General features: G+C 42.8%; 1 protein-coding gene across 1 annotated transcript; it reads right to left on the bottom strand.

Annotated features, from left to right (window-relative positions):
- Window positions 1-9,045: 9,045 nt before the first annotated feature.
- Window positions 9,046-15,849, bottom strand: SERTM2 (serine rich and transmembrane domain containing 2). The gene is made up of 2 exons (XM_033514135.1): window positions 15,562-15,849; window positions 9,046-12,536 (listed from the first exon to the last, which is right to left on the bottom strand). The coding sequence occupies exon 2, from the start codon at window positions 11,955-11,957 to the stop codon at window positions 11,682-11,684; it is 276 nt and encodes a 91-aa protein (XP_033370026.1). The 5' UTR covers window positions 11,958-12,536; window positions 15,562-15,849; the 3' UTR covers window positions 9,046-11,681.
- Between the last annotated feature and the right edge of the window lie 44 nt (window positions 15,850-15,893).

The raw sequence follows: 15,893 nt of genomic DNA, 5'->3' as shown, positions 1-15,893 counted from the left end.
TCCCTTTCCCTCTCCCTGCTGAAACCAAGAGCTGTTCAGCTGCTGGCTGTTTGTGTTCATTAAGCAAGGCTTTGTGTACCAACGTTTCCTGTTACAAAACACTGTTCTTGTCACTGTGCCATCATAAAATGGTGATTCATGGTTAAATCCATCCAAGTGGAGGGCCTTGGTTTTGCTTTTTTGATTTGTAAGTGTATCCAAGATTGGGCTGCTGGCTGAGGGCACACTGAAACCCTAAATCTGCCCAGAGGTGGGGTAAAGCATGGCAGATGTACAGACAGGTCAGCTTTATGTGCTTTGCTTGGAAGGTGGAACTGTTAAAGCTGAAAAATTCTTCCCACTTCCCAGCATGGTCCATGTTTAATCCTTTTGGAAATGGCTCTGAGTTTTCAGGGTGGGTATGGGCAGCTGGCCATCAGAAATTGGACTGAGGACCCTTGCAGGCTGCTGGGTCACCGCTGGGTAGAACAGCATCAGATTGCTGTCAGACACTGCTGAACTTGACCCACTGCCTTTGCCACAAAGCAAATGATGTTTTCTGTCCCTTATCAAAGGGATGGAATCGCCTGGCAGCACCCACACTTATATGTTGACACTTCTGGTGTAACTAGTAAAATAAATTAATTTCTCTGAAGGTAATGAGCTTGATATTAAAGAAATGATTCATGCCTAAGATCAAAAGGAAATGTCTTCTGAAGGAGTGTCCCATGTCCCTCCAGGGCCTTAGATTTCTGTCATCATAGGCAAAGTCATTCCCTTTGGTTTCTCTGAACCTGGAATTTTATTTTTTATTTTGTGAGGCAGTGACTTGGTGAGGATTCAGGTAAAATCTTCATTGATTCTGAGATTGGTATTACTCAAGGTACTGCTGGGATACAGTGGTCCCTTACTGTTTTCTGTTTATGAACAACCTACCCCAAGGTGCTAATTAGCTGGAGGAGTTGCATGTACACAGAGCACTGGTTTGTTCCTCTGTAAAAACACATTTGGGGTTGATGTGACTTGGCTTAATTGTGAACAAACTGTTTTCCAAAATCAGCAAGGTAATAGCAAAAATTTGTGAGACTGGTATTTTTCACCTAAAAACTAATTGCAAATATTTGGTTAATTCTTAACAACAACTATCCTCATTAAGGGTTTGTTAGATGCAATAAACACATTTAAATATTTTTGTTTATCTTCCACAAAATCTTGTTTGCACTCAGTAGGATCTGTCCTTGGGGGTTGGTACTTTTGTTCTGTCATTGTTGTAACTTTTTTTAAAAATTCTTTTTAGTTTCTTTTTTCTCTTTCTGATTCTGCTGCACTTCTGTACTTTTTTTCCACTGCTGGATTTCTCAGTCTCCTCTGAGCTGAGCTCCTTTGGGATACTCCTTCATGGGGAGTCCCTCTTATCACAGTCCTCCAGGCCAGGACAAAAACTCTAAAGCCTGTTAGAATCTTGTTTCTTGTGTTTATTAGGATGTTATCACAAAACTTGGCAGGTCTCTCCAGACTTTCTGCACAAGTTCAGTTCACTGCAATCTGGTTCATTTTCTTCTGATGGTACAGAATGGCCTTGTGCCTCACTTTGTGGCTCACTTTGGCTTTGAAAGCACAAAATGGCCCTGAACCACACAGTTCTTTTATCTTTATACTTATTTTTACCCAATTAACAATAGACACATATATTATTTTCTTAATGACCCAATGACCCATCACCTGTGTGCTGCACTGTGACATTTTTCTATCCAATCACCTCCTGCTACCCAAAAACCTCTAGAAGAAGAACATGAAGAAGAAAGAAGGAAAAGAAACATCATTCTAAATCCTCCATCTTGCCTTCTGCTTTCTAAACTAAATTCTAAACTCTAACTTTTTCACCCAGTGACTTAAGAAGACTCTGTAATCTACACACTCACACTTTTAGCTTTTCTAACAGTTGTTTTCAGGTAACACCATGAAAACATGCTCATAAATTTCATATTGGAGGAAATGCAGTGTTTTTCTGGATCTCAGAGTTAAGCATCAGAAGCAAGGGCACACACTCTGTGTCTCAGACTCCAACAGTTGTCATCAGCTATTTTCTTGTTCCAGGCACTGTGCAGGCTGGAAGAAATTCTTCTATGTGCCTTACTCTGATATACAAATATCATTTGTGCCATGCCAGGTGTTTCTGTCCTGACTTCAAGGATGCCTGAACAAACAGGAGGCAAATCATGGCTGGTTTTAATCTGTGGCTGCTGAGATTAGGTAATGCAGATGCCTTAAACTGATCTTAAGTTTTATTTTGCTCAGAGGAAGAAGGTTCATGTCAGACTCGGATGAAAGTCTTGAAGATATTTGTGGGTTCTAGATAATAATGATACATCAGATTTAAATTGAACTCTGTGCTTCAGAAGTGGCTGCAATAGGAGGAACCAGCATGATCTCCATGGGTTTATGTAACAAAAATGAACACCAATTACAGTGTGTTTTTTCCACTGGGACTTAGCCCATCATTTTGTCTAATTATGGTATGAATCCCACAACGGATAAACCCTTCCTCTGTATAGAACTAATTCCCCCTAGAAATGCTAAAAATCTTAAAGAACTCCAATTATAATGAATTTTGCAATAGATAAAGAGAGCCTGTGCCAGCCACAGGAAAATAAAAAATAGAAACAAAACTAAAAAACCCAGAAAAACATGAAGGACGAGCCTGGGTGACAAAGAAAGAATATATAATAGTTTGTTTGAACTCCTCTCATACTTTATCTAGGCTTGTACTAAATAAAATGACTGATCTATGAAACATTACTGTCAATTTATTGACATACAATTAAGGAATATTGCTGGATTAGAGAAATTTGGGAAGAAAATGGCTGAAAAAATGTTCTACACAATTCTGAGACAATGAGACCAGTAGTTCTGTCACTTGGCATGTCACATCCCAGAATGGTTTGCCTGTGGTCAAGAAAGGAAAAAACTCTGATTTCTTCACTCTCAGCCCTATTCTTCAGCTCAAGTTCCAGCATTGATTTGATTGGATTTCTGAGATGGTTCACTAAGCTGCAAGGCTCTGCTGAGGGTTGTTAAAAGACTGCAGAGTGACAAAAAAGCCAGCAGAGAAAGGAGCTGCATGGCTTCTTTGGCACAACTGAGGATGGGAACCACAAAGATCAGGCCATGGTCACTGGGGGATGAAAGCTCCACATACACATATTTTATTTTGACTGATGTTCTCTTATGAGTTTAAAACTCGTAAGACTCATACCTTAGCAGTATTAAATAAAGAGGCAATGTTTAATACTGAAATTGCCTTCCCCAGCTGTCTGGTGAAATTGAATCCAAACTCTTATTTTCCTTCAATTGAATGCAATATATGTTCATAACACTGAGTGAAAGATCTTTCAGACTCACTTACAAGAAAGAAGAAACAGCCTTCCCCAGAGCAAGATTGCATTTATTTACAGATTGGTCTGCTAAAAAAACCCAGACCAAATGATGATTACTGCTGAAAGATGATACCTTGGGAAGTGAAAACCTGGTACAACTGGATCTAATCACTTGAGGGAGTGACAACAGCTCTCATGGCTTCCTGGCTGTACAGCTGTTGGTTTGTAATGTTTGCCTTTCCTTCAAGGAAACCATTGAAAGGATTTATACACCCAGAAAGACAAAGTCTCTGTTAGACAAAACCTTGCAATTCTCAGATCTTCCTGCTTCAATAACACTGAACTCAAACCACATAATAGCAGTCCAGGGACAGCTGGTAGTTTTCTCCTTATTTTCACCTTGAAATTACATTAAAAAAAATTATCTAGATAATTCCTTGCTCTCAGTTTCCTGTGTTCTTCTGTGAGTGGCTGTCCCATGATGTGCCAAGGTGATGGAAGGAGCAGCACATGGAATATTCAGAGGCGAGCTGGGCACAGCCAAGCTGCTTTTGCTGTATCTGACCTCAGTGGAAGGGGCTGCTTGTCCAAAAAGATTTTCAAAGCATGTCATACCTAGAAAAAGCAGACTCATGGTCTGTCTGTATTCCCAAGTCCTAGGCTGGTTGTGCAGCTTGGACTGCTGCATTTGGTCTGGCTGTTTTTGCTTTCTCAGCGTCTGCTGCCTGCTGTGAGGGAGGTCACATTGCTCTGAAGTGAGAAATGACTGGGCTTTTTGCTCTGATGTATTCTAACGTGTATTTTTACTCCCTATGAACATCACTGGCACTCTGCTGAGATTCATTCCTGTGATTTACTGTGTGGCTGTTGTGTTTGGATTCAGCTGGATCATAAGTAAATCAACAGGAGAAAGCTACAGTCACAAATCCATCCACAACAGACCTTCCTTGGCCTTGTACACCTCATATGGATTAATATTCTCTGTGTCATGGGTACCTGTGTGCATAAACTGAACACCCTGACCTAAAGTTTTCATGATAAGTTTCTCACTCTGTCCCCTGCTCTTGAGGTATGAAGAATTCTTGTGTTCTCAAGTTTCCTCAGGAGGATAAAAAAATAAAAGGCAAAGATGCCAAACTAATCAGTATTCATAAGATGGAAAGGGTCATCTGAGCTTTTAAGTGGCAGAAGGGACACCAAATGTAAAGGTGTTGTCTACAAGCTTTATGTCTGAACTGTCACTTGCTCATGGGTATGGAAAGCAGATTTCTAGAGAAAGGCCTTCAAGACATCCCACTACCTCAAAGTGTGATAAACTTTTCCTAATCTCTTTGTAATTGCTGTTGTCCAGCATGAGCCTTGAAGGCACTGGAGTTTCCTTTTGGCGATGTTTTAAGAATTCTAAGCCAGCAAAATTCATTGAGAAAGTAGAAATAGAACAAAATCTCACCTAGGCTAAATATACACTCAGTCTGTCAGCATTTATTTTCTAAATTGCTCTGCAGCAAATTGTTATTCATCTGTGTGAGTGGAGGGAAGCAGGTCAGCAGAACAATGATGTATCTATAGTAAATTGATGGATAGTTACCAGCAGAAGTCAAACAAAGGAAAAGCAGCCTCAGCACTCTGATCCCAGGGGTTTCTTTCTTCCTGAGAAGCTTGCAGAAGTTGATATGGAGATTCCTGCTGTGCTGTGGTTGTCTGTTACCCATCCCTTCAGTGCTGGTCATGCTCTGAAACAATAAACAGCTTGGAAATTCAGCACAGCATTAGCCCAAACCAGGTACATTCAGGGTGCTTCCCACTTTCCTCTGTTTTGTTGGAAACAAACAACAACAACAAGAAGAAGTCGCATTTCTTCCCCTCTAGGTGCCAACATGAAGTGCAAACTGGTGTGGTGTTCCCATCCTGACAGTCAGTGCTGAAAGGGCTGTTGGGAGCTTTCCCAAGGCGTGAAAGCATGAAAAATTTGTGAACAACAGCAAACCCACGTCAGTTTGATTCTGCAGTGACAAGCTGTAAGATTTGCCACTGAGTCTACTGCAGCAACCTCACCCTGGCCCAGATTTGAGCTTCCTGGGGCATTACGTGCTGGTCATGCCACAGCAACTTGGACAAGTCCTTATCACCTAAAGGTTACACACTAACATTACAAAAAGTTAACTGCTGTGAGCATGAATTAGTTTGAATTAGGATTGCTAAGGTAGAAGGAGTAAACTGGAAACACTCACTTGTGAGCTGTGGGCCAAAGGCAGAATTCTGATATGGAAAGAAGAATGGGAAGCTGGAGGATGCCAAAGCCTGTGGTACACTCAAAGTTGTCCTGTACAGCGTTTCCCATGCAGCACTTGCTTGCCCACACACTTCAAAGGGTAGCCCAGGACCAGTTTGCTTCCAAATCTCCCCTGCACTGTGAGGAAGAGTTTCTCTGCCTGCTGTTTGCTCACATGTGGGGCACACAGAAATATCCCAGACAGGTCCTGCTTCATCCTTCAGGGTTGTTGGTAGGGATATGGGTGGGATTTTTTTTGTTTAGGGGTTTTTTGGTTGGTTTTTTTTTCATTAAACTCCATAAATAAACTTCATCCAATAGCTATTGTGGTGCCAGTGTTTGAGGACTTGAAGAGGAACTGGCTTCAGGACAACAGCCCAGCTCAAATAAGATAAATTTCTTGCTTGCAGAGAAGAACAGATTTCAAGCATCAAAGAATGTTGCTGAGCTCTCATTTGGCTTTCAGGTGCCTTTTGTTGTCTTGTAATTGATTTTTATTAAATGGTTCTGTGAGAGTAGGACTACGGCCCTGCAGAGAGAATTAATGCAGAGAGAGTCGGCTTAGGAAGTCTGTGGCTATTAGCTTGATCAAATTATACTTTGAAAATGGGTTAATAAATCTAGAGGAGAAGGAAGGGAGGAGAAGGTCTTTTGAATTATTCATCATTTGTTTGACAAGTTTACATAGCCATGAAATGCAGGTGGGTGTATAAGGAGTGGGTTATTTATTAATTACATATGAATTGCACAGACCTTTCCCTCTTGCAGCCAGATCTGCTTTCACAACTTAGCTTTGACTACAGCTGGACAAATTCTTTTTTGCCTTCAGCTGAAGAAATTCTAAGTACCTTTGAAAAATCCAATCCATCAAAATTCAGATCCAGTTTATTTTTTCACTCTTAGCACCAGTCATTAACTATTCTTGATAATGAAAGGACTGAGGAGGAAATGTTCATATATTGCATTCTGGAGAGCGAGTGTGCAAGAAGCCAAATGAGCATTGTGGGGTTTTTAGGCTTTATTTTGATATCTGTGCCCGCAGAGTGAACACCAGAAATTGAAGACTGCTCTTACTCGTGCTGGAACTTCACAACCTTCTAGAAAAGCCTGAGGAAGGTGAAGATCTGAGAGGGCTTTATGGGGTAATGTTTTTGGCAGATGGAATGCATAACATGCAGCTCCTTTTTGTGAACAAATGTGAAATCTGTGTCAGGAGCCGTAACTGAAAATACCTTCCCCAATCCACAAGTATTTCTCCTTCTCCCTTAACATTCTGTGTATTATTTTGAGCCCACTGCAAAGACAGAGCAGACTTCACCATCTCTAGCTTTATTTTTCTACCAAAATGTCAACATTTGAGTCTGCAGCTACCAACAAAACACTGTTTGGGATTTCCCTTTCCCAGATATATCTGGATGGAATTTTTACTCATGCCATTTGCATTGTACAACTGCCCATTTTTTGCAGGGCAGCTGAACAGACCCTGAGCAAACTTCCTTTCCATAGCAGAATTAACCCGAAGTGTAGACACAACAAAAAGATGTATTTTCTTTGAAAACAAGTACAACCATTCCATGATTTCACCTCATTTGTTGCCCAACCTGTAGCAAAGCAGGTGATTCACATAATTTTGGGGTTTTGAATATTTTTTATTTCTTTTTCAAGTAAAATCGAAAAAAGTCCTTTGGGAAGGATCAAGGATCAAGGTTGATCCTCTGCTGAGTTATGTTGTCTGCAAAATCAAGTTTTTCCTTTCAGCCCTGAGAGGATATGAAAATATTTATGTTTATTCTGACATTCTGCATCTCAACCCTTTCTGCTCCATACTTAAAGGGTCTGTTAATACAGAAAATTCATACTTGTGGATGGAAATCACATGGGTGAGATTACTCAAAGATTAATCCTGGATGGTTTGGGGATGTTATAAATGCATATCATATTATTGGCTTTTCACAAATATTATAATGAATGTTATACGTGTAAGATTAGAAAATTTAGCTGTATTAATATAATTTCCTTTATTTCTGTTATTGATTAAACTTAGAAATAGTGGTATAATACATATATGTTAAGCTATGGCATAGTATTAAAACAAAAACTGCATTTCTTTGTATAACCCAAAGACTGAAAAAGATGGTTAGAGACCCCCTCCAGTCTTAGATTATCTCATCCAGATGAAGACAGCAGTGACCAGAGCTCTGGGGAGTGAATTTATTGCATTTCTGTTATCAGGAAATTCGGTGGAGCCAAGAAGATTGATTAATTGGGAAGGGGACGAGTTAAAAACTAAAGAAACATCCAAAACTTAAGAAGAATGTTTGAATCACATGAGAATTTATGGATATGTAGTAGGGTTCTGTTTTTAAGGGACAATCCTTTGTCAGTAAGGTGAATGCAGATACACCCAGCCGTATCTGTATACTTTATTTTTATCTCCTAATTGTCTTTCTATTAAACTTTTAAATTCTATAAGAAAAATAAGTGAACCTCGTTTTTCACAGGGAGTCCCACCATACTCCTGCCAGCTCCCAGATGAAGAACCCTGGGATATTTGGAAGCACTGGTGGTTTTTTGGTGAGAGGAGGCTGGCTCTGGCCTCACAGCTCCACCCTCCAGGGGCGGTGATGCTCGGGCGTTTTCTGCTCCATCAGAACAACAGGTGGCACGGAGGAGGTGAGGAATTTACTCAATATTCAGATTGTTTCTAGTGTCTGATGGGAGTAAGGATGGGGGCAAACCGTGCTGGTTTAGGTAATTCACAGCCTGGTGGAGGGTTTTCTTGCCCAGCCAGTCCCCGTGGCCAGCAGTTGGTTTGGAATAGTGGCACCACCTGAGCCTTTTGGTGAGCTGGTCCTTCAGACCCACGGTGGGAACACACAGAGCAGTCACTGCCTCACCATTGGTACCACTCTGCCACTTTATTTATGTAGAAACCCCCATTTTCTGTAGCAGATGGAGAAGTGGGAAGGGAACAGCCTGCAGGAGGGGCAGGGCATGGCTGTGAGACTTGCAGTGCTCCAAGAATCAGCAAAACTGTGCAAAAGTTCCAACAACCACTTCTTAAAGCCAAAGGATGCTGAACTCCACTAGAGGCCACTCACCAAACACATCCAACACATCCCAACAGTCTCTTTTCCCAGACACATCCCTCAGGCCTGAGACTCTGCAACTGGTAATGAGAAGAGGGGAAAGGCATTCTTCTCAGTGGGAAAGGTTTTAAAATATACCAGCATTTTACAGAAAAATGAGGCACCCTGTGTCCCACTGGAGCTGTAGCTGTGTCAAATGGGACAGAGACTTTATGTGAAATAAAGCTTTAGAAAGGAAAACTTGTCATTTTCGTGTGAGAAGATAGGGCTCACTTCCATAAGAGTACTATATAAAAATCCCCAGTCTGCCCAAAGATACCATCTGACATATAGATTACTCATTTATTTAAAGGATAATGAATAAGTTTTCAAGTGTTGTGAGAACCTTCTGAATTAACATTCCTTGGTGTGATGGAAAGAAGCTCAGTCCTTCCTGACATGTACCTCAGGGACCATTTTGGCTGAGATCACAGCACTCAGAATTTGATACTGTCATTTTCCATTGGTAGGTCTAATATTCTATATCAATAAAAATCTGCCAATGAAAGTTGACTCTGTCCTGCAGACTCTTGGACACAAGGCTTTTCTGCAGATAGTTGTGCTGGGAAGCCAATGTGGTTTAGTTGCTGATTTAGTATGTTAGAACATTCCTGGTCTAGGTAAGTTGTAGCTTTTGAATGGAGTTTTCCAGGGTAAATCACATGCTGAGCCTGGGCTAGGCTGCCTCATGAATGACACATACCAAACCAATTTGAGCAGCTAGATTTTTGTTAATTTTAAATGTCATTGACTAACTCAGTAGCCATCTGTCTTAGTTGGATTAATACCCTGATCATCACACAAAATTTTGTCTTTTGTGCAGTACTGAGAGTCGAGGAGCCAATCTGTGGATGCGGGGTGAAGCCACCATCCTGCCTGGTGCTGTCCCCATACAGGATAACCTGAATCCTTCCCCTTTTTCCAGGGAAACACAGTCAAGCATGGCACTGAGAGACACTGCTGAGAGTGAATCTTTTGCTGTATTTCCTCACACCATCAGTGCTCTGGTTCACTGTCCCAAGCCAGGTTGGATGGGGCTTGGAGAACCTGGGATAGGGGAAGGTGTCCCTGCCCATGGCAGGGGCTGGAACAAAATGGTCTTTAAGGTCCTTTCTAACCCAAACCATACTGGGATTCTGTGATTCACAGATGTGGGGGTTAATGAAGTAAAAAGGGATTGGTCAGTAGAGAAAAGCAATGTTTAACTGGTTTTGTACTCAATACATCAGTGAGAAATAGCACTGGTCCTGCCCATGGATCCAGTGTATGTTACTTGTCATTCTGCTTCCCCCCTGGCTACCACCTGTAAAAGCCCAGATATTCCCAGTCCAAACAGCTCACCCAGAGCTTTAAAGGTAACCAAAAACCCTCTTGTACACAGGGCATTTGAAGAAAAATTTTCTGCTACTATCACAGGTCCATGTGACGGTGTCTTCTCTAATTTTGCTCTGGCTTTGTGTGAGGACTTTACACTTTCCAAGCCCTTGGAGAGAGGAGAATTGGCAAATAAGAGTGTATGTACATGTGGAAAACATCCAGGGGGTTTTATTGCTGACCTAGACTGTAATAAAGAGTATTAGCTGTGTAAAGTACCTGCCCTTTAGAGATGTGGCTGAAACAATTCACTGAAGGTTTTCCTGTGAGAGGCAGTGGCTCTCCCAGGAGTGATTTCCAATATTTGGTTCCATCTTTTCCATCCACAGAAGCAAAGCCTACCTCTGTGTGTCACTCATAGGACTGGGTCAGATTGTTGTGCCATAAATTCAAATAAACATTTCCTTCCCCCGTGAGATTCCATCAGGAGATTTGAATCCAATCATATCTTTCAGTGCTCAGTGAGTTTATTTTCCATCTGCATGCTCTCTATTAGTCTGTGTCCAAAGCTGTTCCCACTATTCCTTATTGCAGTGCCAGGCCAAGGCATTTCCTCAGCTTTCCTTGGAGGAAAACAAATGAGAAAAACTTTGGAAGAAAGGAAGAAAACCCAATATGGATATGAGAGAACATATTATTATTATTATTATTATTATTATTATTATTATTATTATTATTATTATTATTATTATTATTATTATCTTGAGTCTGTTAGGAGAGCAGTGTCAATTGGGCTCCCAAAACTTACACTGCATTTTAATTACTGAGTGATAATGGGGAGCCTAAAAGGCATAAAAATGTTTATATTCAGCCCAGTTAATGTAAAGGAGGACAAAGGAAGAGGTAGAGTGTCTTTTAATTTTTTTAATTTAATTTCCTGCTGCTTCTGCTTCTTTTTATTTTAAATCTTCCTTAAATTTTGGCTTTATTCTCTTTCCTCTTTAAAGTTGTGTCTCTTTTTGATATCTGGTGTGCAACTATTCACTAAATGGCTTCTAATGTCAGAAAGAAGGAGTTCCAGCAGGTGATGAAACATTTCTATATTTGTGAAAATCTGTTATTTAATTTCCAAATTGCCATTCAAGTGAAAAAAGAGAACAATTTAATGTTTTCCTTCTCGAATGGGAGAAATGCCTGAGAATTTTCAAGCCACTGACAATTTCTGTGTGTGCCCCATGGGCTCTTCCCACTTACACCACTTCAGCTTTGTTGATTCAGAGAGAGAGGGCAGCAAGCACAGGCCCCAGGACACATCCTGCTGTGTTTCTCTGGGTTTTTGGCTGTCATTAATGTGGCTTTTCCCATTTCCTGCAAGGTTTTTAGAGGGGTGTGAGCCTTCCCTGACAGCAGTGTGTTTCTGTAATGTCAGTTTTATGGAGGCTGCTGCACACATGCTGCCTGTGGTGCCAACAGCCAGTGACACTCTCCAGATGCTGCTGAGGGTTCTGCAGGAATTTGTGGGGCTCAACAGGCAGCCAGAACTTCTCTCCACCACCTTTTGCTGAAGAAAACACCTTTCCCAAGCACGGAGCCCTCTTTGCTGTGGGCTCCCTAAGTGGAGGGGATCCTGCTGTGCATTTCCACATCCGTGAACTGCTGCACGTTCTCGGTGCTCTCCGGGGAGGTGATGGGGGACACAACGTGCTTCAGGCGCAGGAGCATGGAGAAAAGCAGGATCAGGAGGAGAGCCAGGAGGGTGAGGAACAATCCCACGTACACGTAGAGGCCGGAATATTTGTCTGCTGTTGTGTCTACTTCAGTAGCCAGAGTTGGAAGGTGGACACGGCCCGTCAGGTTTCCGCGGAACTTGAAATAGATCTCAGTCATTGCTCTCTGTCAGCTTTGGTCCATTTTCTGCATTTACCTTTGGATCTCCTGCCTCCCCTCACCAGACTCACAAAGGAGGTCAGGAGAGGAAACTCAGCACAGATGGCATGGTGGCTTCAGCAAGAGATGCTCCATCCTCTCAGTGCTCACACCGTGGAGCAAACTGCGAGGGACAGGCCTTTGCAAACCGTTTTGCACATTGCTGTCATAATGACAACGAGCATCACACTTGTGCTTTACACTTCCTTCTGGCTTTTATTCCATCCTAAAAATACTTTGGGTCTCCTTTTGGTAGGTCACCTCCTTTGGGTGGTGAAAAGCTTTGGTCCTGCTCTCAAGCTGAGCTGTGAAGGTTTGCACAGCTTTGGTCCTTGCAGGTGTTGGTTTCTCCAGACAGACTGGGCAATCAGCTTTCTGCCAGCTTCTCTCTCCCACAGCAGGTGGTTTATCCTTGGGTGAGCTGGGGAAGGTTGTTCTCCGCTTTGCCAAACCTCTGGGGGATCTCTTCTCTCCTAATTCAGGGCTTAAGGAGTATGGAGTTCTGAATTTCTCATTAGGAACGGTCAAAAAGTCGACTTCCTAAAGGGAAAGAAGTGTGTGTGAGAGAGAAATGACACCAGGTACCAAAACAGCCTAGCCTGGGTGTGGGATTTTTAGACCAAATAGGTAAGAAAACCCTGGTCATGTTCCTTTGAGATGAGGAGGAGCACTGAGTATTTAACTTTAGAAAACCCACCATGCAAATCTAATTGCTAATGTCCTCTCTGGTAACACATCACTTGAGGGTACAAGAAGACCCCACAGGCTGAGGAATCAGATGCCAGAGAGGGAGGTATGAATCCATTTGGTGTTTTTCACCATGTGTCTCATTTATTGTGTATCAGCACCCTCGTTTTCTGAGGCTGGATGCACCTGGCAGCTGTCCAGAGCCCTGCCTGTCCCCCTGGAGCAACTCTGCTGCAGGATGTGACACTTCCCTCACCTCCTGGCAGCAGAACTTACTAGAAATTGGGGGACTCTTAACGCTTTAGCAGTGTCAGTCCTTCCAGCTGGAAACAAAAAATGAAAATGCTGAAATTTCACTGTAAATGGTGCGTTCAAAATGTTCAAAAGCATCCTGTTCTGCTCTGATAAGACCAGAATTTTGGTTTTAGCTGAAACAGAAATGAAAACACTGAACAAACTGATGCAATCATTTATAATATCCACTGCCTATAAACCTCCATGAGATGTAAACAGAGTAATAATATTAACGTGGTAATATACTATGATAATCAGAATAAATGAAACATTAGGTCAATATGATAAAAGCTCTGACACGTGACATTTCACCTTAATGACATATTGCTGCAAAATATTTTGACTTTCAAGGGACTCAAACTTGCACTACAAGCAAGAAGGACCTGCTTTGGCTCATGTGATGAGGAAATATTTGATTTGCTGAGTTTTTGGAGAAGGGACACAGGAGCTTGGATACGCTTTGCCTCCCAGCTCCTCCTTCAGTGCCAAAGCATTTGTGTAACAGCTATCCAGTTTGGGGAATAAACTGGACCAGATCCTGCTCAGTAACAAACTGGCCCAAATTGCTGATTGAGAAAGTGGCCTGGGGATTTGACTCCTGCAGTCCCTGTGTGGGCAGGGAACTCTGAGCTGTGCTGTGTGGAGGAGGCCCTGGGCAAGCTCAGAGTTTCTCCAGGGGCTGACCCAACCCCTCTGGAGCCAGTAACTCTGGCAGAGAATTTGGTGCAGAGGTATGGGCAGGGCAGCCAGGCTCTTCTGCTCTCAATTACAGGGCAATAACTGTGATTTTCACACTTGGAATCTATAAATGGAAATTCTTCCCCCGTGAAGAATATTCTCATGTTACACAGCAGGTGGGAAATAGAGGGTGTGAAGGTAACTGGATTAAATTCTGTTCTTACAATATGATTTCTCTGCTGATAATGAAGTGCAACCAGTCTGGAATTTGACACTTGTGTGAGTTAAAGTACAGAGCAATGTCTTTGCCCATCCCATCTGCTCTGTTACTGAGAGAAAAAGCCAGAGCTGGTTTCTCTCCTTAACGAGCACAGAGCCTAATGGCTTTATATCCTTCATAAAATTAGACTGCAGAATGCTAAGGACGTTTGTCTGAAGCTCAATAATTAACTACAAACCAAGATGTTGAATTAGTAAAGCTCAGCTGGGCATTTATTGATAAAAGGAGCAGTAAGAAGTATTAGCAATGGGTAGCTGGCACTGTTTGGGGTTTTTTTAGGCTCAACTATAGATTTGTCAGGAGCAATCAACTATTGAAAGCTGCAACATTAACTGCATCTTCTCCAGAAATGAGCCAGAAATAATTCAATAGCTCCAGGCAACCCCAAAGATTTTTGCTTTTCAATCTACCAATTATCCCATTGAGCACATCTCTTTGGATAGCAGTGGATTGAGATCCTGTACACTCCCCTTTACGGAATAGAAGCTGAATGACTGTGGAGACCAACATGGTGTAAAAATAGGTGGCACACAATAATTCTGTGTGTAAAGCAGGTCAGGCTATAACTGTGTATGACTCAGATTAGTGGAGGCAGAACCTCACTGGTTACCGTGAGGAGCCCTCAAGTTCATGGACACAGGAACATTCCCTGTGATCTCAGTTTCCAAGATTTAGTCATTCTCTGGCTGAACAATGCTCCAATTCTGAGTGCTTGCTGGTGCTCAGTGGGTGCAGACTGATTCCCAGCAGACGCTTGGGGGGGTTTTTTTATCAGTTTGTGGCTTTTTTAAATCAGGGATTAAAAAAAGCCAAACCCAAACCCAACACATTTCATTTAATAAAAATCTGTAATGAAAATAGAAGCCTTCATACACAACAGGAGAAGGGTTTTTTCCCAGAGTGTGTCGCTGAGCCAGGAAATTCATCAGCCGAAACTTCATGGGCACTGACATTACCAGCTATCAGGATGTGGGGAGCTGCAGGTCTGGGTTTATGACCCCTGCATTGCTCTGCTCTGCACATTTGGAGGTCACAGGGGAGCAGAAAGAAAGATTTTCCCCCAAACCATGCACACAGGCAGTACAGACTGATCCTGCAGCTGCAGTAAATGTTTCTGTCTTGCCCTCTTGCTTCCTCCCGTGCTCAGTGTGAGCATCTCTGAAAGTGAAGGCAACTTTCCTGCGATCCCCTTTGCTTCTCCTCCCACTCTGGTCCTCACCAACAGGTCAGGGGGACAAAATGGAACAATTTCTTGTGCAGCTCCTTCAAGTGCACCCAGCTGGCTGGCCAGCGTGGTTTGGGTTTGAACACACAGCACCAGGTGTGCTCTGTCTAGGTCACCTTTACAGAAAAATATCAGCACTGAGGAAACGCAAAGAAAACATCAAAAGTATCAATTCCACCCATGGCTGGCATTTTCTCAGATCCAGGGAGGGTTTGAGGGGTAGAAGAGAGCCAGGGGGGTGATTGTGTCTCCTCTTTCAGGGGCAGAGAAGGTATTTTGTTCCCATGCTGAACATGTGTGAGTGCCGGCTGTGGCGGTGCGTGGGGAGAGGAGAGAATTCAAAGAGTAAAATTCGAAGAAAAAATAAAATAAAAATAAGATAAAATTAGTTTTTCAGTTACCTTTCAGAGCAGGCAGCAGTGCTGGGATGAGGCAGCAGAGTCCCTGCTTCAGACCACGAGCTTGGCGATTCCCCCGGGAGCATCCCGCAGCTTTTGGGATTTGCTGCCGGAGTCAGGACAGCATCCTTTCAGCCCAGCTCACTTCTCCCCCTCTGCTGCTGATGTCCCGGGCAGGGCCGGCTCTCCCTGCCGGTGCTGGGCTGGCGGCAGAGCGGCAGCACCGCTGGGTCCCCGCAGGCAGCCGGGGAAGGAAGGGCTCGGAGCTCCGAGCCGGGATGGAGGCAGAGCCCTCCCCCGGCAGCCACGGGCAACAGGCAGGGGATGAGGGAGGG

The sequence above is a fragment of the Parus major genome, chromosome 4A (genome assembly GCF_001522545.3).
Source record: "Parus major isolate Abel chromosome 4A, Parus_major1.1, whole genome shotgun sequence".
Taxonomy (NCBI): Eukaryota; Metazoa; Chordata; class Aves; order Passeriformes; family Paridae; genus Parus; species Parus major.
The sequence above is the reverse complement of the archived record's forward strand: the minus strand, read 5'-3'. Positions and strand labels throughout refer to the sequence as shown.

Coding starts and splice junctions, on each gene's coding strand:
- SERTM2 (XM_033514135.1), bottom strand. CDS start 11,957: ATGACTGAGATCTATTTCAAGTTCCGCGGAAACCTGACGGGCCGTGTC.